This window comes from Panthera tigris, chromosome E2, assembly GCF_018350195.1.
Source record: "Panthera tigris isolate Pti1 chromosome E2, P.tigris_Pti1_mat1.1, whole genome shotgun sequence".
NCBI lineage: Eukaryota > Metazoa > Chordata > Mammalia > Carnivora > Felidae > Panthera > Panthera tigris.
Window position 1 is genome coordinate 8,955,368 of NC_056674.1, and position 24,311 is coordinate 8,979,678.

Here is a 24,311-nt window from a genome sequence, read left to right on the forward strand (position 1 = left end):
TTGAGACATGAGTCCACCAGCTCCCCAGGTTGCCTGCTTCCTGAATAAAAAACTTCCCTTTCCCACCATCACTTGTGTATCGAGTATTGGTTTTGCAGCAGCGAGCGGCCGAACCTGAGTTTGGAACCTATTCTCTATCTGGTAACAATGGTGAGAGAGAACAGACCAGTGGTGTCAAGGGGTTAAAGTTTGGGGAAGCGTGCTGTTCGTAGCGGGTAACAGGAGGGAGTGTCCCTTGTAGGGATGAAACATTTCTGTATCCTGATTGTAGTAATGGATACTGGAATATTCACATTTGATAAAGTTTCATAGAACTGTATACCAGACATTTTTAAAGTGCATGTAAACCCAAAGAAATGCTGGAAAAATCCAAATCAGATCTGTACCTGATTAAACAATGTAGCCATGTCAATTTCCGGCTTCCACAATGCACTGTATTTACCTAAGATATCATCCACATGGGGGGGTTTGAGGGGCAAGCTAGGTGTCGGGTCCGAAGGGACTCTCTGTACTATTTCTGTAAGTTCTTAAACAGTTTCAGAATAAGATGTTATGACTTAAAATTGCTGGCAGTGAGTTCGTGTGCCCAGAGGAATCATTTTTGCGATACCTGGTCAAGAAAAAAATAAGGGTATCTTCATGGTCCAGTGATCTCTATTGTGGGTGGAAGATACATACCCGTGAGAAACTGTCAAACTTGCGCTTGAGATGTAAGCACGTTTCCTGCAACATCGAGTGTGACAGCTCAAAATTGGGAACGGCCATCAGTAGAAAAACGTATGACTAAATGGTGGGAAATTTAACAACAGAAAGAAATCTCATCGCAAGAAATCTCAAGAACTTAAAAGTCACTGAAAAAAAAAAATCAAGGGACATCACAGAGATATAGCACATGCACTGAACCGTGTCGGCTGTGTTTAACTTAATTCATAATTGAGTTTGGACAAATCACCGACCTGGGACGGGAACCTGGTACTCAGCAGGTCAGGCACCTTCTATTCCTGGGAGGCAGGCCATGAGTGTTAAGCACATGACTGCATTTCTGGGACCCAGAGCGAGAGCCAGGAGATTAACAAAGGGGGTAAGACAAAGTGAAATTTAAAGCAGAGCATTAAAATAAATAAACAAATAAATAAATAGACAAAATAGAGGCAGAGCATCAGTGAATAAAAAGAAGTTCATTCTCTCTCCCTTTTTTTTTTTTTAAAGTTTTTTTAACGTTTATTTATTTTTGAGACAGAGAGAGACAGAGCATGAAGGGGGGAGGGGCAGAGAGAGAAGGAGACACAGAATCAGAAGCAGGCTCCAGGCTCTGAGCCATCAGCCCAGAGCCCGACGCGGGGCTCAAACCCACAGACCGCGAGATCATGACCTGAGCTGAAGTCGGATGCTTAACCGACTGTGCCACCCAGGCACCCCTCTCTCCCTTTTTTTAAGTTTATTTATTTATTTTGAGGGAGAGAGAGTGGGAGGAACAGAGAGAGAGAGAGAGAGAGAGAGAATCCTAAGCAGGCTCTCCACTGTCAGAGCAGAACCCAATGCTGGGCTCGATCTCATGAACCATGAGATCACTACCTAAGCTGAAACCAAGAGTAGGAGGCTTGACCTACTGAGCCGTCCTGGCACCACGAGCCCATTCTCTTGATGTCTGCTGACAAGGGCTGCTTGGCTGGGCTCAGGCTGCCACACTGTGGGGGCTGTAATCTTAGAAAGACACCCACCTCCTAGCTCTCTTACTCTCTTTATAGAGTCAAGAGAAACGGTGGTGTTGGAAGTGTGGCAAATGCAGGCCGAGCTTGGGCACCAGCACCTTCCAGGACTTGCTGGAAACATCACGTACAGACCTTGGAAGAAGTTGAAGTCGTGACCCTGTCCCAGTCAGCTCATAGCCAGGAGTTCCAGAGAGAGCCTCCAGGATCATTCCACAGACAGTCCTCCCGACAGAACACAAATATTTGTTGAGCATCTAATTTGTTCTGGGTCCTGAGGACACATCAGAAATGAGACAGACTCTCTCGGTCTTCACTCAGCTATCAGTCCGGTGGAATTGATATTATGGGGAACAGCATGCCCAAGAGCTCTAAGGTGGAAAAGAGCCGGTTGTGTTCCAAGAACTGAAAATGGGCCAGCGTGGCTGAAGAAAAAAGACGGTGGGCAAGTGGGATGGAAAACAGGACTAGGGACGCAGGCAGGGGCGGAGTCATGAAGGGCTTGGAGAGGACACGAGAGGGCTTTCAGCAGGAGCAGGGGCAAAGATCTAATGTGGGCAGCTTTCTTGTTTCAGCACGTACCACTGGCCTGACTCCCATATTCATTCAGCAAACATTTTTTTACTTTTGACCTGGCCCTGTGCTGGTTGATGGTGGGTACCCAGGGATGAGCCTCACTCCACTTCCTGCTGCCCTCTAGTCGGGGAAAGAGACACAACCTGTGCTGGGGCACAGTAACGCCCACCCCCTAAGCCCCCCGCCCAAAGATGTTCATGCTCTGATCACCAGAACTTGTGAATATGTCATGATCTCACGGTTTGTGAGGCTGCTTGGGATGCTGTTTCCCTCTCTCTCTGCCCTTCCCCTGCTCATGATCTCTCTCTCTCTCTCTCTCTCTCTCTCTCTCAAATATAAATAAATATTTTTAAAATCTTTGAAAAAGCTGTGCTGCTGGCTTTGAAGCTGGAGGAAGCGGCCATCAGCCAAGGAGTGCAGGCGCCTCTAGAAGCTGGAAAAACAAGGAAACAGATTCTCCCCTAGAACTTCCAGAAGGAGTGTAGCCCGGCAGACATCTTGATCTTAACTAAGGAAGGCGCGTTTTATACTTCTGACCTCCAGAACTGCAAGATGATACATTCCAGCTTTAAGCCATGAAGTTTGTGTTACTTTGTTGTAGCGGCAATAGGAAACTAATACACAGCTCCAGACCTTGTAATGAATACACGATCCTGGACACCTGCCGTATGGTGGAAACACCAGGCAGGGTAGAGGCGGGTGGGGGGAGTGGGGCTACCCTTAGCTCAACCTGGGGACCAGGGAAGGCTGGGCAGATTGATGCCCAAAGTGATTTTTAATTTTTTTATTATTGTTTTTTAACGTTTTATTTTATATTTGAGAGAAAGACGGAGACAGAGACAGAGAGCGAGCCGGGGAGGGGGCAGAGAGACCCCCCCAGACCCTCAGAATCTGAAGCAGGCTCCAGGCTCCACACTGTTAGCACCTCGCCTGGTGCAGAGCTCGAACTCACGAGCCGTGAGATCATGACCCGAGCTGAAGTCAGACACTTAATCAACCGAGCCACCCAGGCGTCCCCCAAAATGATTTTTTTTTTTTAAGTAGTATTCATACCCAGCATGGAGAGCCCAACACCGGGCTTGAACCCATGACCCTGAGATCAAGAGACGCTTAACTGACTGAGCCACCCAGGTGTCCCTGCATTTTGAAAGATTTTGGTGGAGGTTTAGAAGGAATAGAAGGAGAGATGGCATTCCAGAGGAAACAACTCTTTCCAGCCAGAGACAGCTGGATCATTCAGAAGTGAGAGCCTGGGGGCGCCTGGCTGGCACATTAGGTAGAGCCCGCGATGACTCTTGATCTTGGGGTCATTGAGCTGAAGCTCTTTTAAGCAGAGCTTACTTAAAAAAATAAAGCAAGCGAGAGTCTGGAACCCAGGATGGGAGTGGGTAAAATGAGTGAAACATAAACCTGGAGGGGTCACCTGGGCCATTTGGGAAGGGTCAGGAGCTCGCCCGGCAGGCGATGGAGCGTGAAGGTGAGAGCAAAGGAGGTGAGGAATAGGGTCTTACTTAAGTGTTAAAAAAAACACCGATGAAATCAAAGGTCACACAGAAACTGTCAACCACATAACAGATGGGTGGACAGCATGCCAGGCAGAGAGCAGAGCATTTATTCATTAACTCATTTATTTAAAAAATTTTTTTAATATTTATTTTATTTATTTATTTATTTATTTATTTCTGAGAGAGAGAGAGAGAGAGAGAGAGAGAGAGAGAGAGACAGAGCGTGAGCAGGGGAGGGGCAGAGAGAGAGGGAGTCACAGAATCCGAAGCAGGCTCCAGGCTCCGAGCTGTCAGCCCAGAGCCCGACATGGGGCTCAAACCCATGAACCGTGAGATCATGACCTGAGCCAAAGTCAGACGCTTAACGGACTGAGCCACCCAGGCGCCCCTATTCATGAACTCATTTAAAAAAAAAATTTTTTTTTAAGTGATCTCTGTGCCCAACATGGGGCTTGAACTCACGATCCTGAGATCAAGAGTTCCATGCTCTGATTGAGCCAGCCAGACACCCCTCATTAACTCACTTATTCACCAGATTTTTGTTGTTTTTTTTTTTAAGCACAGATTCAGTGCCCAAAAGAACTTAACATGATACTTCAGAACATGAACTTTGGATCCAGCCTGCCAGCGTTCCAATCCCAGCCCTGCCACTGACCAGCCTGTGGGATCCCAGGCAAGCCACGTGGCTTTCTCTTATTTGCTTCATCTGTAGAATCGGGTTGATGAGGGTAATTACCTCGCAGGGTTTTTATGAAGAGGAAATGAACTGCTATTTATAACGGAGGCTCCCGGGGGGCTCCGATGGTTAAGCGTCTGACTCTTGGTTTTGGCTCAGGTCATGATCTCACCGCTTGTGGGTTCGAGCCCGGCCTGAGGCGCTGCCCTGGCAGCTCAGAGGCCACAGCCCGGAGCCTCCTTTGGATTGTGTGTCTTTGGATTCTGCGCAAGAGGAGTGGAGCCCCACATCCACTACAGCGGAACTAGGACATTGGGAGAACGTGGTTCCCTGCAGGCCCCGGAGCCACCCTACCTTGGGACGTCTTGTGTTGGGAGATAATACTTTCCCTAGGCTCAGGGCAGAGCCCGATGTGGGGCTCGAACTCACAAATGGTGAGATCATGACCTGAGCCAAGACCAAGAGTCAGACGCTTAACGGACTGTGCCATCCAGGTGCCCCTTTTCTAAGCTTTGCGGTCCTTGTGGCTGAGATCCTGCTGAAAGGTGTGTGTGTGTGTGTGTGTGTGTGTGTGTGTGTTCACACTGGACACATCAGGAGAGGACAAAAAGATGCCAGGATGTGGCCGCTCAGATATTATGCTTGAATTGCATTTTAAAGAATGAGGAAGACTTGAGGCGCCTGCGTGGCTTAGCGGGTTAAGCGTCTGACTCTCGGTTTCCGCTCAGGTCATGATGTCACGGTTTGGGAGTTCGAGCCCCACATCGGGCTCTGCACTGACCGCAGGGAGCCTGCTTGGGATTCTCTGCCTCCTCTCTCTCTCTGCCCCTCCCTGACTTGTGCTCTCTGTCTCTCAAAAATAAATGAACTTTAAAAATAGAATAAAACAGGGGCGCCCGGGTGGCTTAGTCGGTTAAGCGTCCAACTTCGGCTCAGGTCATGACCTCGCGGTTTGCGAGTTCGAGCCCTGTGTCAGACTCTGTGCCGGCAGCTCGGAGCCTGGAGCCCACTTCGGATTCTGTGTCTCCCTCTTTCTCTGCCCCTCCCCTGCTCGTGCTCTGTCTCTCTCTACCTCTCAATAATAAATAAACGTTTTAAAAAAAAGTTAAAAAGTAAAATAAAACGACTTAAAAAAAAAGAATAAGGAGGACTTTAACAGGTGAATTGGGGATGGGGCTTCAGAGGGAACAGTATATGCAAAGACACAGAGGCATACATTGTTCCAGAAAATGTATTTGGATGGAACCGGAGGATAGAGCAGAACTGGGAGCTGTAGGAGATAAGGCCAGAAAAGGTGGGGGGGGGGGGGGGGGCGAGGCCTCCCACATGAGGCCGAGGGAAGGGCTGGAACCTGATCCTGGGGCAGGGTTGGCTCCAGGGCCCTTCTGGGACTGTGGGGGGAAGGGGCGAGGAGCCAAGCAGTCAGGGTGGAGGCGGAGGTGGCTGGAAGCCAGGGCTGCTAGCTATCAGAGCTAATCAGCCCTGCTTAGGACTCTGCTGGCCTTCACACCCAGCCCAGGGGAAGACCCCGCCTTTGAGGCATCGGTGGTCCCACAGAAGGGAGGGAAATCTCTCGAGGGACCACCCAAACTGGGCGGCAGGCAGAATTCCAGCAGCTGTGGGGACGCAGGGTGCCAGCCGGAGTGGCCACAACCTGGGCAGCTGAGGCCTTACCATCTAGGGAGGCAGGCACGAAGCAGACCCTTCCCGGGAGGGAGGGGGCTTCTCTAAGTTGGGGTGACCCAGTGAGGGCCCCGGACAGAGCTGAGAAGGTAGGTCCTTGGAGGGGATGGGCAAGAAGGGGCCGCAGACTGGGAGGCTGTGAAGGAGGAGGTGAAACACGCTGAGAGACACGGGCTCAGGAGGCATCGTGTCACATGCCACCCTCCCCTCCCCTCCCCCAGGAGGCCACCGGCATATTGCTGGCCCCCAGAGGGGGTGGACTGAGACTCCTCATCTCCCTCGCATCAGCTGCCTCAGTAGGAACCCAGAGTGCCTTGCGGGGGTGGGGTGGGGGTGGGGAGGAGTCCCAGGAGGATCACAGGTGCTGGGTATCCAACCGGGGCAGCTCGGGGGGCTGATCGGGAACCTTCTTTTCTGAAGGGTCTACATCCTTCTGGTCACCGGCCGGCGCTGGGACAGGCGCATCATCTGGAAATGGAGGGAGGAAATGGTGGCAGTAGACATCCCAGTGTCTTTCTCCCGCGGACACCGACTGGCTCCCGCCCCGTGCGCCCCGGGGCCCACCAGAGCACCTGTGTCCTGGCTGAACTTGAGCTGTCCCTCAGGGCCAGGGGCTGGGCCGTTCTGGCTTTGCTGCTGCTGTTTCCTTTGTTCCATTTGCAGCACGGCCTGCAAGGGGTGGGGGAGATCGCACAGGCTAGAGGGTAAGGCCGCAGCTTGCTAAGTGGTGAACCAGCCCCTTCTCTATGGGCATCTGTTTTTTTTTTTTCTCTCACTGAGAGTTGAGCTTCATGACAGTTAAAAAGACCCAGTTCTCCCTCCTCTGGCAGGGCTCGGGTCAGACGCTGGGACAGGGAAGCCTTCCCTGAACCCTGGCTGAGTCTAACCTCCTCCTCTGTTCTTGGCCTCTTCCTCCTCCCTTCCTGCTTACAGCCCCACTGCCCTTATCCAATATGGCAGCCACAGAGCTGTCAGGGATGGGGACGACGTCTGCCCTTACTCAAGATGGCGGTCACCACCTGAGGCTCTACCAGTGATCAACACGGGGGCCACAGGCCTTCCCAGCCTCTGAACACACACGGATAAAGGCCACCAGACTCAGAGGATGGGCCCAGCCTCCCTGGCCGGTCACCTGCTGCAGCTCTCTCTTCTGGGCCTCCAGGCGGCCCTGGGAGCGCCCTAGAGCCTCTGTCTCCTGGCTGAGGCGCTGAGCCTTGGCATTCAGCTCTGCCTCCCGGGCGGCCAGCTCCTCCTCAAAACGCCTTAGTTCCTCCTCCGTGTAGGCAGGGTGCATCTCCACTGTCTGCCGGAGAGGGGACAGGGGCCATCAGCAGGGCCATGCCGGCCTTGGCCCACTCACGTTCGAGACGGCTCCGCTAACAGGAGGCTTGGGCAAGGCTGGGAGGCCTGGGCCATGCGTGTGGGTGGAGGAGACTGAGTGGAAGCCGGGGAGGGGGATAAAGACCCAGAGGCGGGGGGGGGGGGACACGGACAGAGACCTAGAGGGGGCACTGAGACAACCCAGAGGCAGAAGGAGGCAGAGACCCACGGGAGGGGAGCAGAGGCCCGGACAGTAAGAGGAGTGGCCAGAGAAGGGTCAGGGCCGGGGGCCAGAGGTATTCAGGACCCAGAGAGTTCCTCAGGTCCTCACCTCCCAGCCTTCCCCGGTGTCCCCGAATTCCTTCCTCTGGGTGGATGCGAGGAACTCCTCCAGGGTCACGAGGCGGTCCTGGTTGGTGTCCACCTAGGGAACCAGGGTAAGCGACAGAGCTGGGCCTCCCTCCGGCCCCGCCCCCTCCCGCCCCATCCATGGCCCCGGCCCCCTCCGCTCACGTTCTTCATCACGTGCTCCCTCATGCGGAGCCGCTCCTCCTCCATTTCCCTCATGTCGTCTTCTTCATTCTTTGGGTCATACACCTTCTCCAGCTGCAGGGTCAAGTGACAGGCAGGACATACTGAGGGGTCCGGGACAACCTCTTTCCTTGGCTACGCCACCTCCTCACGCACACAGACAGGCAACTTCAACTTCCAGCAGCCCTCGGGGCACCCGGCCCCGCGCGGCAGCCTCTTTTTGCCGCGGGGGCTGCTGGGAGTTGTCGTTTCCCCTGAATTCACCTCCAGGGGGACCCGAGGGGACGCAAGGCTGACTGGGCATCTTCTGCACGCACGGCTTCCAAGATGCTCACCTCCTTGGTGAAGAGGGCCTCCAGCTCCTGCTCATCCAGGACACCATCACTGTTGATATCTGAGGGGGAGACAACGAGGTATCTGGGGGGACTGCGTACAGGGTGGGTACAGGTGGGGCTAGAGAAGGCATTTGGGGCTGGTGTGGGCTCCGTGTTCAGAGGTCCGGTGTCCCTGGGTCCCCAACGACAGAGTGATATCCTTCCAGCTTCAGCGCCCCATTGGCTCATTGCTTGGTCAGCCAGTTCCCTACCAACCAGGGTCCCAGGAATGGAGTAAATGAATGTGGGCTTCACCAGGACTGTTCTCGGGGCAGTTGTCACACAGGACAACCCGATCCCTAACGCCTGGAGATCTGGGCACAGGATCAACCCCCTTGCCCAGGATCCAGGGTGTCAGAGGCCTCTGGCTCCCAGAGAACCAGGCCAGAGGAACCCCTACCTGCCTCTCCGCGTGTACAGCTACAGGGCTCCCGGCTTCTCGGCCACGTGGGCCACGTTCACTGTCTCCCCTCCTCTGCTTACTCAGATCAGCACCCACCCTGGTCCTTCAGAGATGGCCAAGAACCCTGACCTTGCAAATCCAGCGCTTAATTTTTTTTTAAAGATTTTATTTTTAAGCAATCTTTACACCCAACGTGGGGCTCAAACTTAAACCCTGAGATCAAGAGTTGCACGCTCCACCGACTGAGCCAGCCAGGTGCCTCGCCAATGGTCAATTTTTAACTCACATTTTACTGGACTTTCTGCCCTTGGCCTCTAGAACATCAAACGCTTTTCTCCAGATGCCCCTCGTTCTCCTTCATTGGCTCCGTCCTCCTCCTGAATGCTACATATTGGTGCACCCCGGGGCTCAGTCCTGGGACCTCTTGTCTAACTAAGCTTCAAGTCCAAAAGTAGGCTTCATGCCCAGCACGGAGTCCAACGCAGGGCTTGAACTCACGACCCTGAGATCAAGACCTGAGCTGAGATCAAGAGTCAGACGCTCAACCGACTGAGCCACCCAAGGCGCCCCTGAATTTAAATTGATTAAGCTAAAAATTTCAGTTTATCAGTCCCACTTGTTACATGTCAAGCATTCAGTAGCCACACGTAGCTGGTGGCTGCCATATTGGATGGGACGGGACATTCTCCATCGTTACAAAACTAGTTTGATTGGCCAGCGCTTCTTTAGATGGGTTCCTCCAATCCCTGGGCTTCCAGTGCCATCCACGAGCTGCTTCCACACCTGAATATCTGACTCCCAACTCTCATCTCCACGTGACCGTCCAATCGACATCTCCGATTTGACCTGAACGGACACGGTTCCCAACTTCCCCTGCCAAATATGCTCGCTCTTCCCCACCCATCCTTCCAGTTGCTAGGGCCAAACACCTTGGAGTCACCCTTGACTCTCTTGCTCACTCATACTCCTCATCCAGTCCGTCCGTGAATCCCACCAGCTTGACCTTCCAGATAAATCCAGACTCCAACCATTCTTCCCTACTTCCTATGATGCAGCCACCAGCTTCTCCAGCCTTCTCCTGGCTTTGGCCCTGGCCCCGCCAGCTGGACTCTGTCAACCCTTAAGGCAGACGGTGCCAGTCCTCTGCTCAACACCCTTTTGCGGTGTCCGATCTCAGAGAGGATAGAATCCAGATTCCTTAACCCAGCTGGAAGGCTTGGAGCAAGCTGCCTGTTACCTTGGAGACCCACGTTCACTCTTCCCTGGGTGTCTGCTGTTCCCACCACCTAGAACACTCTCCCCCCCAATGTCTGCAAGGCTCAACCTCAGTTCACTGAAGTCTAAGTTCAAACCTCAACTCTTTGGAGCTGAACCGCCCAATACAGTAGCCACTGGGACACGTGAAATTTAAATGAATAACAATCACATACAATGAGAAATTCAGTTCCTCGGTCATTGCAACAGCTCGGTAGCCAGATGGGGCACTACCCGCTCCAGGCCCTTTAATGGGCAGCTTATGTACAAATTCTAGAGTATCTCACACTCCCTGGTTTCTCAGATTCACTGGAATAAGGCGTGATCTATTTGCCTGATCACCGGCTCTGTCAGAGGGGGGACCTTTGTTTCGTTCGCAGCAGCATCCATGGGGTCTCCATGAAGCTGGGTCTTCAGAGGGAGGTTAGTAAACGTTTGTCGAATGAATCAGCCGTGCCCTGTTAAGCCCTGCTGACCGCCTGCAGCTTCTGGGACAGGGTCCTAGGCACATCTGAGATGGCCTGGCAACCCCAAGCTATGTTTCTAGATGGGAAGAGAATGAAGGGGAAAGTGCCTTTAAACCACCACGGGGAAGGTGCTTCCCAGGTCCCTGGAGGCCTGTTTAATTAGGGAACGGCCCACTGTTGGCAATAGGGCTCCTGGCGGGGACTGGGGCTTCTGGGCTGCTGTGGGAGGGGGGGCCCAGGCCTAGCCAAGCCTGGATTGCTTACTTGGTGGACATCAGCCAGTCCCGAGGACGGAGAAGTCTGGTGTATCCCAGAAAAGAGGCCTAGCTCTTCTATGGAAGATCCTAGCAATGGGGAGGGGTGCAGCCTTCTACACCAGCAGGAGAGATGGGCTCAGGTCTCTTTGGCCTGCCTAAGCCCCAGTGTCGGAGCTGCCTCCTTAGTATTCAGGCCCCAGAAAGGCCAGAGGCTCAGGGTTCAGCCTGGGTCTTGGGGCTCCCTCCCCACCTTACCATGCAATATGAAGAAGGTCTTGGGGTTAAACCTGTTGGGGTCCAATCCATCCAGCTCCTCCCACACCTCCTTCAACTGGGCTTGGCTGCCCTGTGGAAGGGAGAGCCAGGGGCTCATGAGCAAGAAGTCTGGGTCCCCCCCCCCCCATCCCTCAAATGTCATTTTCTTCAAGCAAGAAAGCCAAAAAAAAAAAAAAAAAAAAAACCTCCCTAAAACTACAACGCCCAGCAGCCCCTGGAGTGACTGGGCATATTTAAACGGGCTTTTGGCCTCGGGGCCTGCTGGGAGTTGTAGTTCTTTAGCTACTTGTTCATCTTACGGCGCTTGGAGAGTGGAACTTGGCTGTGGGGTGGGCACAAAAGGGGGTCCTTACAGGTACGTTGACTTTGGGATGCTCTCGGTGCCGGCGCTGTTGCTCTTCCAGCTTTCTCTCTGCCTCCTTTCGCTGTTCCTCTCCCAGTGACTCCAGATAACGGCGTCTCTCATGTTCCTTGAGCATCTCGTAGCGTTTGAACTCTTCGTGATGGGCTGCATCATACTGGGCAAGGTCTCGGGTAGCCTGGGGAAAGGCAGACGGTCATTCTCATCTCACTGCCGTACGCGGGCCCTAAATGTCAACCTCCAAATTCCAAGCCCTCAGCCTTGAACCTGGGCAAGGGCCGCCCCAACCTCCATCCAGTCCTGAGTTCCGTGTCTTGAGCTCAGCTCTTGATCTCTATGACCCGCTCTTGCCTCATAACATAGCCACCTCTATTTGTTCGAAGGAGATTAGGATGGTTACACAGTAATGATTGTTTTTTTTAAGTTTATTTAAGTTTATTTAAGTAACCTCTACACCCAACACAGGGCTCGACCTCACGACCCCAAGATCAAGAGTCACACACTCCTCTGATTGAGACAGCCAAGCACTCCTACACAATAATAACTTTAACCCACCTCTTTCAAGTCCTCCACAATCTCAAGATCTCGGAGGAACAGGGCACCTGGCTGGCTCCATAGGTGGAGCGCGTGACTCTTGACCTGGGGGTTGTGAGTTCAAGCCCCACATTGGGTATAGAGAGCACTTAAAAATAAAATAAAGAAAGGGGCGCCTGGGTAGCTCAGTCTTCGGCTCAGGTCATGATCTCACGGGTCATGGGTTCAAGCCCCGCATTGGGCTCTGTGCTGACAGCTCGGAGCCTGGAGCCTGCTTCGGATTCCGGGTCTCCCTCTCTCTCTCTCTGCCCTTCCCTCTCAAAAATAAATAGACATTAAAAAAAGAAAAGAAAAGAAAGATCTTGGAGGAATAAGCAATAAGGAACAACATACGAGGCAGACTATGGAGAGCAGCACAGCTAAATGGTAAAGAACCCTGGGTCTCCAATTGTTTTGCCCAGGGTTCAAATCCAGGCTCTGGTGTGTGAACAAATTCCACTAGGCTGTGTGATCTTGGGCAAGTTACTTAGCCTCTCTGCGCCTGTTTCCTCCTCTGTAAGATGGAGATAGCGATACCACACTGGGTTGAATAGTATCCCCCCCCACCCCCCAAATTCATGTCTACCCAGAATGTCGGAATGTGAACTTATTTGGAAATAGGACTTTGTAGATGTAATTAGTTACAATGAGGTCCTACCAGACGGGTGTCGGCTCTAAATGCAAATGATTGGTGTCTTTATAAGAAGGGCACAGAGAAGATCCAGAGAAACAGGGAGAATGCCATGTGACAATGGAGACAGAGGCTGGAATGATTTGTCTACAAGCTGAAGAGTGCTGGTAGCTTCCAACAGCTGGAAGAGGCAAGGAATAGGTTTCCCCCTAGAGCCTTTAAAGAGAAGAGCTCCGCCAAAAACAAGGTTTTAGCTCAGGGATACTGATTTTGGACTTCTGACCTCCAGAACTGAGAGAGGATACATCTTTGTTGTTTTTTCATTTTTAAAAAAATTCTAAGTCATCTCTACACCCAACGTAGGACTCGAGAACTCACGACTCCCAGATCAAGAGTCGCATGTTCTAAGGACTGAGCCAGCCAGGTGCCCTACATTTCTGCTGCTTTAAGCCACTGGAGTCTGTGGCAATTTGTTACGACAGCCACAGCAAACTAACACACCCGATAAGGTCCTTCCTGGCTTCTGATCTATACTATAAGATGATAATTTCAAGTTGTTTTCAGCCACTAAGTTTGCGGTAATTTATTCCTGGGCGGCGCAGGAAACTAACACAGCTGTTATGTGGGGAACAGAGCACTGCAGGGTTCTCAACCTGGGGAGACTGGCCCACAGGACACCACTGTCAAAGGCTGAGGGCATTTTTGGATGCCACAACGGGGGTAGGTCTACAGGTATCTAGTAGGTAGAGACCAGGGATGCAGCCAAACATCATACAACGGGGGCGCCTAGGTGGCTCAGTCAGTTGAGTGTCCAAGTTTGGCTCAGGTCATGATCTCGCAGTTCATGGGTCTGAGCCCTGCATCGGGCTCAGTGCTGACAGCTTGGAGCCTGGAGCCTGCTTCGGATTCTGTGTCTCCCTCTCTCTCTGCCCCTCCCCTGCTTGCACTCTGTCTGTCTCTCTCTCTCTCTGTCTCAAAAATAAATATAAGCATTAAAAAAACAATTTTGTTAACATCATACAATGCACAAGACTTCTCCCACAACAAAAATTATCCAGCCCCAAATGTCAAGAGTGCTAGGTTGAAAAGTCTGGCTGGTGAACTTGGAAGGCAGAAGCAAGGAGCCCAGTGAGGAACTGGCGATGAGAAATGATGGGAATTAAAACTAGGAGATGACTGGGGGCCTGGAGAAAATGGACAGTTTCTGGAATGTTCTAGAAATATGTGGCAAAAACATCCCTCAGGGACGGAGTCCAATGCTGCATGGACTCAAACGGCTGCTGCTATTATCCTCACGGCCACTAGATGGGGCTCCAGTAGGCCAGAAAAACAGGGCTCAGGCCAGGAGGAGGGTGGGGGCTTTGCGCTGGGGGGTGTTGGGGACTTGCAGAAGAAAGGCCAGGAGGGGAGAGGCAGGGGCACGTCTGGGCATCCCCTTCCACTCCCCAACCCCGTGGCCCTTGGCCTTCCTCATGAGGCTGGGCTCGAGATCCCATTTCTCAGATAGGGTCTCTATTAATTTCTGTGCCTGGTGTAGCAAATTATCATAAATTTGGAGCCTTAAAAACCTGGCTGGCTCCGCCGGTAAAGTGGAGGACTTTTGATTTCAAGGCTGTGAGTTCAAGCCCCACACTGGGTGTGGAGAAGAAAGAAAGGAAGGAAGGAAGAAAGAACAGTAGGGGCACCTGGTGACTCAGTCGGGCGACTTTGGCTCGGGTCATGATCCCACATTTCTTGGGTTCGAGCCCCATGTCAGGCTCTGTGCTGACAGCCCAGAGCCTGGAGCCTGCTTTGGATTGTGTGTCTCCTTCACTCTCTGTCCCTCCCCTGTTCACGCTCTCTCTCTCTTTCAAAAATAAAGAAACATTAAAAAAAAAAAAGAAAAAGGATGTGTAGGGTGTGACGTCTTTGGTGCGGGGGGCCATTGTTCTGCCTCCCACAAGGACACAGAGGAGACAGCCCCACGCCCCCCACCCTCACAAGTCATAGGGGAAGGACGAGCCAAGGAGGGATTTGAATCCGGGTCTGAATGGAGCCAAGCCCACCTGCCTGTGTCTGTTTTCCCAGAGAGAATCTGGGGAGGCCTTTTGGGCACCACCCGGCCCTCTGCAGCCGCCGGCCTCACAGAACACCAGGCGGGGGTGAGCGGGCTCACGTCCCAGGCTCCCTTCCCTGTTCCCCTTCCACAAAGCCTCCTTCAGTCCTCTGCCTGTCGGCCCCTTCACGGCTACCGTCTGGATCAGCAGCTCTAGGTCCCGAGCCTCGAATGTGTGCTGATTCTGAGGGTCCAGGTGTTCAAACTGCTTCAGGAGGCTCAAGTGATCCAACTGTACATCTGGATGAGGGAGAGGTATTAAAAAAACAAAACAACAACAACAAAAACTCAAAAAGAACACCTCATGGAATGTTCTTGCTTTTAACATCCCTATCCTGGGCTAGATGTGCTCTAAAGGAAGTCAGCTTAAAATAACAATAAGCGTAATAATAACTAACACGTATCGGGGCGCCTGGGTGGCTCAGTCGGTTGGGCGTCCTGACCCTTGATTTCGGCTCAGGTCACGAGTTCAAGCCCTTCGTGAGTTCAAGCCCTGCATCAGGCTCTGCGCTGACTGTGCTCTGCCTGCTTGAGATTCTCTCTCCCTCGCTCTCTGCCCCTCCCATGCTTTCTCTCTTTCTCTCTCTCAAAAATAAACATAAAAAAAAAAAAAGAGAGAGAGAGCCCGGAGAAACAATGGTCCGGCACAGGGAAATGCATGGAGCCAAGGTCCAGAGGTGGCCGGGGTGTGTTGTTAAAACTAAAAAACACTGACATGAGAGGATGGGGGAGAGGGTGCCTGTGAAGGGAGGGGCAGAGGAGCAGGGATGGCTGTGGGCTTGGTCCTACAAGCACTGGGGAGCCATGGTGGGTTCTAAGCAGAGGAGGGACAGGACTTGGGTTAGGTGCCGTGGTGGGCTGGGTAACGGCCCCCACGATGCCCACGCCCTAATCCCAGAACCTGTGAGCACGTCACATGGCAAAAGGGACTTTGCAGCCGGGATTAAATCAAGGATCTTGGGATGGGGAGACCACCCCTAACTACCCAGGGGACCCTATGGCATCATAAGGGGCCCTATACGTGGGAGGCAGAGGCAGACCCGACCACAGGAGAAGACCGCGAGACTGAACACAAATGCGACACGGCTGGCTGGCTCTGAAGACAGAAGAGGAGGCCACCCGCCAAGGAAGGCCGCGGGAGCAGCTGGACAAAGCAAGGCAGCAGGCCCTCCCCTAGAGCCTCTGGAAGCAGCGCAGCCCTGCAGACGCCTCGATTTTCGCCCCGTGACACTGATTTTAGTCTGATCTCCAAACCCGTGTGTGTCCTTTGAAGCCACTGGTTGTGCTAATCTGCTACGGTGGCCACGGGAGACCAACACGGGTGTTAGCAGCACCCCACTGGCTGCCGTGCGGGAAACAGAACAAAAAGCCAGCGCGGCGGCAGGGGGCCCGGGGAGGAGGCGACCACGGGGCTCCAGGCAGGGCCCGAGGGGCGGCAGCGGTCAGATTCTGGAGATGCCCTGAGCTGGCGAAGGGACAAGAGTCGAAGCGCACGGCGTAGTGCGAGGGACACAACAAGCCGCCAACTCACAGGCGGGATTTTTTCCCATCAGTGACGAGGGGACGTCTGGTTTCCTGGAGAGCAAATCGGACTCTGAAACTATAATAATTAAAACAGCACGACAGGGGCGCCTGGGTGGCTCAGTCGTTAAACATCTGACTTCGACTCAGGCCACGATCGCACGGTTCATGAGTTTCAGCCCCGCGTTGGGCTCTGTGCCGACAGGGCCTGCTTGAGATTCTCCCTCTTTCCCTCCCTCTCTCTCTCTGCCTCTCAAAATAAATTAATTACATTAAGTAGCAAATCAAATACACAAATAAAACCGAAGGACGGAGAAGGCGTGGGTGCATAGTGTGGAGGAGGCTGTCGGGTCACCTTCGAGATCTGGGACCCGCCTGGTACCCAGCACACGGTAGGACTCAAGGCATGTTTGGAGGATGGATAAATGGAGGCAGACAGAAATGAAAACAAAGTTCAGTTGTCCCGTTGACCCTCAACGCCAATGCCCGCCATCCCCATCCGTAACATGGGAGCCTCAGGGGGTGTCAGGAAGCGAAAGGAGGGGCGTGGGTGAATCTCAGTAAAAAGGCCATGTTCTTACACTTAGCGACAGGCGGGAAGCTGTCCGAGCGGCACCAGAACACCACAAAGCTACGGGAAGTAGAACACCACGGCCCGTCATGGCCAAAGCAGGCAACCACCGAGGAGCCCATCAACCAATGAATGGAGAAACCCCAGTGTGGCCTATGCACACCGTGGAATATTACTTGGCCCTAAAAAGGAACAAAGGGCCGATACGTGCTACGTTTCGGCTGAACCTTGAAAACATTATGCTAAGTGAAAGAAGCCGGACGCAAAAGGTCACAGATGGCACGATTCCATTTATATGAAATGTCCAGGAATAGGCGAATCCAGAGAGACAGGAAGGAGGTTACTGGTTGCAGGGGCTGGGTCGGGGGTGATAGCTGAGGAGTTCGGGGTTTCTTTTTGGGGGTGATTACAACGTCCCAAAATTGACTTGGGTGATGGTTGTATATACCTGTGAATATACTAAAAGCCAAGGAATTGTACCTATTAACTGGGTAAACTATACGACATATGAGTTATATTTCAATAAAGCTGTTAAAAGAAATAGTGTGGGGGGGTGCCTGGGTGGCTGTTGGTTAAGCATCTGACTTCGGCTCAGGTCATGATCTCAGGGTTTGTGAGTTCGAGCCCCACATCAGGCTCTGCGCTGACAGCTTACAGCCTGGAGCCTGCTTCAGATTCTGTGTGTCCCTCTCTCTCTCTCTGCTCTACCCCGGCTTGTGCACTCACTCTCTCTCAAAAATAAATAAACAAACATAAAAAAAAAAAAAAGAAATTGGGTGGGATCTTGGAATCTAAAACTGCCTCTCTCCTCCAGGTGCATTTTTTTTTCTTTCTGTTTTCCAACCAAATCATTAGACTATAAAATATAGTCGCAGATACAAATGCCTACAAATTAGAATCACGCCAGCTGGGGAGATAGAGAATAACAGAGCAAGGAAAAATACAGTGCACCCTTTGAAACTTCCTGACTTCGATCACTGCATTGTGGTTATGTAGGACCATGTGGCCGTTCAGAGGAAAATCACACTGAAAAAGGGGGGACCAAGAGATACAGTCTGCAAGGAACTAGCGAATGTCGCTGGAAGGCAAATAGAACAAAAGCTAATAACTGGAGAATCCAGGTCAAGGGTATTCAGGGACTTTGCACACTATGCTTGCAACTTTTTTTCTGGAAGTTTGAAGTTACATCAAAATTTTGAATGACCATGGTTTTTTAAAATAAAAATTTTTAAAAACCCCAAAAAACTGAAAACAAAAAACCAAAAAACCCGGGTGGCTCAGTCGGTTGAGTGTCCGACCTCGCCTCAGGTCATGATCGCGCATGCGTGGGTTTGAGCCCCGCATCGACAGCTCACAGCCCGGAGCCTGCTTCGGATTCTGTGTCTCCCTCTCTCTCTGCCACTCCCCTGCTCATGCTCTGTCTCTGTCTCTCCAAAAACAAAACATTAAAAAAAAAAAAATTAAAAAAACAAAAAAATAAATAAACCCACCAGGCAGTGATGTTAGCGGTAGAATGTTCTAGAAAGAAAACTCGATCCCTCTTCTATGTGTATTATGGGGCAGGGAGGCCATCCCACCCTACCTGCCCCTGCTTACTGGGCTCCTGCTCGGCGTCCATCTTGGCCTTGAGGAGCATCCGCAGCCGGGACACCTCTTGCCGCTTCAGCTCGTCCAGCTTGGTGCGGACATGATGGCTGACAAAGTCCAGCTCCCGGCTCAGCTTTCCACTCTGTCCGAATAGGGAGGAGACACTGGTCAGGCTGGGAGCCTGGGAGGGGGCACACTGGGCGGCCTCATCCTTTCCCGGCCCTCTCTGGAACCTTCTACCAGCTTTTGGATGCCTAGAAAGCTTATAGACCCATACCTGCCCCCAGAGCCTCCGACATAAAATCCCAACCCCTCAGCCTGGCATCTGAGGCCATGCCCACCTCTGTAGCCCCATCTCCCGTCATCCATCAAATCGCACTGGCTTCCGGCAACACTAACGGGGCATCGGCGCCTACACTCAAGACTCCTTCCCACCTCTTGGCCTTTGCACACGCTGGTCGGTCCCTCTGCCTAGGATTCTCTTCTGCCACCACTTTTCAAGTCTAAGCAGATCTTCACTGCTCTTCACAATTCAAAGGGCGGGGGGGTGCCTGGGTGGCTCAGTCGGTGAAGCGTCCGACTTCAGCTCAGGTTATGAACTCATGACTCGTGAGTTCGAGCCCCCCGTCGGGCTCTGTGCTGACAGCTCAGGGCCTGGAGCCTGCTTCGGATTCTGTGTCGCCCTCGCTCTCTGCCCCTCCCCCACGCACGCTGTCTCTGTCTCTCTCAAATAAACAAACAAACTTAAAAACAAACAAACAAAAACCCTCAAAGCAGATGGCACCTCCCTTGGAAAGAACCCCCCCCCACTAATTCCCTGCCCCCCTCCACACACACCCCTGAATAGGGTGCCTTCCCTGAGCCCCCTCGACTGTCGCTGCAGATTATGTCTGTTTCCCAGAGTCGACCCCACCCCTCTCCGCTCAAGGCCCCCAAGCCTCCCCAGTGCCCACAGGACAGAATCCCTGTCTCAATAAAATCTCAATTTATTGAGAGAGACAGAGTGCAACTGGGGGAGAGGGGCAGAGAGGGAGGGAGACCCAGAATCCCACGCAGGCTCCGAGCTGTCAGCACAGAGCTCGACGCGGGGCTCGGACCCACAAATCCTGAGATCGTGACTTGAGCTGACGTCGGACGCTTCACCGACTGAGCCGCCCGGGTGTCCCCGACTACTTCATTTGTACACACAGTTCCCACTGTCTGAAATGCCACCACCCCACCCTCCCACCGCAACTCTACACCACAGACCTTCCCACTGAGACTTTATACCTCACTTGGGGGCATCCATTTTCTAGAAACCCTCTCTCACTTGTCAGACTGGACTTGGCCCTCCCTGGGGCCTCCCCAGCACCCTCTACGATCTGTCATTGCTCAGCCCGCTTTCTCAGTCACTCGAGACTCATGCGGTCTCTCCAGCCCGCCTGGGGCGTGGCCCTCGAGAGGCAGCAGTGACAGTCATATTAACCTCAGCCAGTGAAGCATCTACTATGGGTCAAGCCCTGTGCTGGACTCCCTGAGTCTATCCCCTAATCCTGCCTACAACCTCATTTTACAGCTGGGTAAACTGAGGCCCGGGCGGAGACGCCACTTGTCCCAGGGCCCTCAAACAGCGACTGGTACCAGATCATGTCTCCCCACATCCTTTTCCTGCTCTGGACCTCAACACTGGAGCGGAGAGGCGCCTGGGCGGCTCCGTCGGTCACGCGTCCGACTCTTGGCGTCGGCTCAGGTCATGATCTCGCGGTTTTCCTGAATTCGCGCCCCACGTTCGGCTCTGCGCGGACCCCACGGAGCCTGCCTGGGATTCCGTCTCCCTCTCTCTCTCTGCCCCTCCCCAGCTCGTGCACTCTCTGACTCTCTTAAAATAAATAAACTTAGGGGCACCTGGGTGGCTCAGTCGGTTGAGCGTCCGACTTCAGCTCGGGTCACGATCTCACGGTTGGTGAGTTCGAGCCCCGCGTCGGGCTCTGGGCTGACGGCTCAGAGCCTGGAGCCTGCTTCCGATTCTGTGTCTCCCTCTCTCTCTGCCCCTCCCCCATTCATGCTCTGTCTCTCTCTGTCTCAAAAATAAACATTAAAAAAAAAAATTTAAAAAAAAATAAATAAATAAACTTAAAAAAAAAAAAATGAAGATTACGTCAGCTCCTCGGGAGGCCTTCTGCGAGCTAGAGGTGGTGCTAGCTAGTGCCCCCAACACGTCCAGGGTTTGAATTCTTCCCGAGCAGAATGCACGACACTGAACATGCCGGGGAACCAGCACTCACACGGCAGGTCCGAGGACCGCTACCCCGCATGCCTCAGCCCTTTGTGCGTCTTACCCTCGGATGATCCTAACCCGAGCCCGGTCATGCAGGTTCTAGTTATAACCCTCGGTTTTACAGATGGGGAAACCGAGGCACCGCGAGGGGCGGTCACACAGCGTGTAACGGAGCCTGCGCCCTCTGCATCTATGCTTAACCACACGTTCCGTGGCCCCTTGAGAGAATCCAGTCCGTTCCTGGACTCTGTCCTCCGAGCGTGCACCCTTCCTCCTCTTCCCCGCCCAACCTGGCTCGCGCCCAGCCGCACCTTGATATCCTCGGCGTTGGCAGCCTGCAGCTTCTCGCGGAAATGCCCATCTGTCTCCAGCACGTTGATGACTTCCTGGAGATACCGGTGGTAGTAGAGGCCTGTGTCCTAAGGCAACAAGGACGAACATAGCAGCCCAGCCCTCACCCTTCTCCGGCTCCTCCCTGCAGGTAGGACCCAGGCCCCGCTCCCCTGGGCACCTGCTGAAGGACCCAGAGACACCCTGCTTGGAGCAAGGGGCAGGCCTGCGTGGTGGCACAGAGGCTCTGGGGCCAGCCGACCCCAGTTCCAATCCCTATCTGCTCTGTAACCCCAGGCAAACGGCCCAATCTTTGGGGCCACGGCTCTCCTCTCTTCCCAGGCCTGCAGTGGAGACGAAGTGAAAATCACGTGGGTAGATACCCAGCCCCAACACTGAGCACGGAGTGGGTGCTTAGAGGGGACACACCAGTATTTGTTCGCAAGTGAAATATACCCTCATTCATCATTCATCAAGCGCTCACCGAGCCCCTACCGTGTGCCAGGCACTGGTACAGGGGATATAACTGAACAACTGAACAAGACAGACAAAAACGGCTAGGCTCCTGGACCCAGACCTGTCCCGTGTAGATGGCCAGCACGCTCTTCTCCCTGGGCCTCACTCGTCCATTTTAAAATAGGCAATAAGGGGCACCTGGGTGGCTCAGTCGGTTAAGCTTCTGTCTTTGGCTCAGGTCATGATCTCGTGGTTTGTGAATCTGAGCCTGGCATGGGGCTCTCTGATGCGAGCACAGAGCCTGCTTCAGATCCTCTGTGCTAACACCACAGAGCCTGCTTGGGATTCTCTCTCTCTGCCCCTCCCTCCCCCATCTCAAAATAAATGAATACACATTTTTTAAAAATAGGCAATAAATTGGGGCATCTGAGTGACTCAGTCGGTTGAGCCCCCTGACACTTGATTTCGGCTCAGGTCATGATCTCACCGTTTGCGAGATCAAGCCCCACACCAGGCTCTCTGCTGTCAGCGCAGAGCCCATTTCAGATCCTCTCCCCCCCTCCCCCACCACTCCCCTACTCACACGTACGCTCTCTCTCTCTCTCTTAAAAAGAAATAAACATTGGGGTGCCTGGGTGGCTCACTCGGTTAAGCCTCTGACTTCGGCTCAGGTCATGGTCTTGCCGTTCACGGGTTTGAGCCCCACATCTGGCTCTGTGCTGATAGCTCAGAGCCCGGAGCCTGCTTGGGATTCTGTCTCCCTCTCTCTCTGCCCCTCCCCTACTAGCGCTCGGTCTCTCTCTCAAAAATAAATAAACATTAAGAATAATAAATAAAAGGAACCGAGGCTCTGAATAATCTACTCCCAGGCTCGCTCTGCTCCGGTCACACTGGCCACCTCCATGCCCCTCTACTTCTGCTCTCCCCACCACACGGCCTTTGCTCAGGCTGTTCCCTCTGCCTGGAATGTTGTTCCCTGCACTTCAGATTTCAGCTCGTGACCCTTCCTCCTTGACTATCACACTGATGTCCATTCTCAGGGAGGCCCAATGTCTTCCTGGTCTGTGATGGCCCAGGGGTTGTGTTAGCACTGTGTCCGGCCCACAGGAGGTGCTCAAGAAACGTGTGCAATGAATGAAGGGAAAGGGAAGTCAGAGGTGCCCCTCTGGGCCTGCAAAGATTTCACCAAGCAGAGGCCTAACTCACAAGGTCAGGACCGCCACACAGGAGCACGGGATGATCTGTTCCAGAGACAGTAACGTGCTCTTTACTGACAGGCGCTATGTGCGGATTCAGGCCACAAATCAGGGCACTGGCCTTGAGGATCTTTAAAGTTCCAAATTCCCTAAGAGAGAAGGTTTCCTAGCATTTGATAAACACATGGCTGGAATTAACACATGGGCGGTTTACCCGTCCCTTCCCAGGAGCTCCATGAACTGAGAACACCTCGGTTGGCTAACATCACCTGCCCCAGGTGCTACTGGGAAATGTAGTTCTTTTTTTCCCTCCATTCCTGCTTGAGAGCAGGGGGCTTAAAACAACAGAGGTTTAGGTAGGGGGTAATACAGATTTGCCACTTAAAATCTGACCTGATTTCCCACACCTCAGGGCCAGGGACTTAGAAATATGCAGTCCCCCCCCCCCCGCCAAGTTTTTCACCACGTCAAAGCCCAGGCGACTGCAAAGAATGTCAGGCAAACTTCAAGCTGCGTCCCTGGGGGAAGTATCCACCCAGGGGCGACGGGGATCCGCGGGAATTGTAGTACCACTTGCAAACACCTGGCTGGAGAGGAGGGCAGGGCCACTCACGGGGCTCTCGGTCGCAGGGCTCTCCTGCTGGGGCGTCCCCCGCTCCAGGGGCACCGCCAGAACAGCGCGCAGCAGCAGCAGCAGCGGTAGCAGGAGAAGGACTGCGCGGGGCCCGGAGGAAGGCATGACGACGTGGCCTGTGGGGAGCAGAGGGGTGGATGTCTGTCCCAAGTCGCCTACTCCCCTGGACCCAGGAGTCTGGGCACCCAGCATCCCCCCCCCCCCCCCCCCGCCATCTAAGTCAAGACTCAAAGCGTCTCGTTTCCCGAGGCACAGGATTCCGAACCTCCAGTTCCTCCTTCCTTAGACCCAGGAGTCCTGGCTCCCAGCACCCAGCCTCTTCGCTCAGACTCAGGAATCCGGGATCTCAGTCCCCTTCGCCAGAACCGAAGGTTCAGCACCACCCCCGACCCCCCCGACCCCCGAAGCCTCCTCTTCTGCCAGGATCTACAAATACTGGTGCCCAGTCCATCCTCCCCGAAACCCAGTTTTCCAGCCCTCTGGGCCCCTTCCTACCGCTCCTCCCAGGACCCCATCTGGGACCCCCCCTGCCCCTCACCTTTCCCTCACCGCAGAGGGCGTTTTCCCGGGCTCGGACCTCCGGTGCGTTCGGGTGATTTCCCCCCTAGACCACGCCCACTTTCCCGCAGAGGACCCGCCCTCGGCGGCCTGATTGGTCCGCGCTGGCTTCAGTCCCCTCGGTCCCTGTCTAGGGGCCCGCCCCTTGTGGAAGTCGCTAGCCTGTTCTCGAAAGGCTGTCCTCCATTCTCGGAAGCTCTTACCTCTTGACGCCGCATTTCCTGCCTTTTAGGCGAAAGGAAAGCGGAGGATTTCAAAGAGAACTGCATTTCAAAGAGAACTACAATTCCCTGCAGGCAGGGGGAAAATGAGGCCACTTCCGCGGGCCTCTCGGCCCCTTCGCCTCATGGCTGTTGTAGTTTTCCCATTTATTTTTCCCCCAGGAAGTGGCTGCGAGTTACAGATAGGTCGGTAGCTGTTGGCACAGGTCATATTCTAAGTTTTAGCATATAAGCCGAGAGAGAGAGAGAGAGAGAGAGAGAGAGAGAGAGAGAGAGAGAGGGAGGGACC

At 53.4% G+C, this 24,311-nt stretch overlaps 1 protein-coding gene across 3 annotated transcripts; it reads right to left on the minus strand.

Annotated features, from left to right (window-relative positions):
* Nucleotides 1-5,679: 5,679 nt before the first annotated feature.
* NUCB1 (nucleobindin 1) lies at nucleotides 5,680-24,274 on the minus strand. 3 transcript variants are annotated; one of them, XM_042969135.1, is made up of 13 exons: nucleotides 24,005-24,274; nucleotides 23,223-23,359; nucleotides 20,939-21,046; nucleotides 18,380-18,512; nucleotides 14,828-14,931; nucleotides 11,385-11,570; nucleotides 11,011-11,101; nucleotides 8,336-8,394; nucleotides 7,983-8,075; nucleotides 7,801-7,893; nucleotides 7,282-7,452; nucleotides 6,722-6,818; nucleotides 5,680-6,617 (listed from the first exon to the last, which is right to left on the minus strand). In XM_042969135.1, the coding sequence occupies exons 2-13, from the start codon at nucleotides 23,346-23,348 to the stop codon at nucleotides 6,505-6,507; spliced, it is 1,374 nt and encodes a 457-aa protein (XP_042825069.1). In that variant the 5' UTR covers nucleotides 23,349-23,359; nucleotides 24,005-24,274; the 3' UTR covers nucleotides 5,680-6,504. The 3 variants fall into 3 exon arrangements, with proteins under 3 accessions (XP_042825069.1, XP_042825067.1, XP_042825068.1); XM_042969133.1 differs by lacking the exon at nucleotides 24,005-24,274 and adding an exon at nucleotides 23,782-23,887; XM_042969134.1 differs by lacking the exon at nucleotides 24,005-24,274 and adding an exon at nucleotides 23,793-23,857.
* Nucleotides 24,275-24,311: the final 37 nt, after the last annotated feature.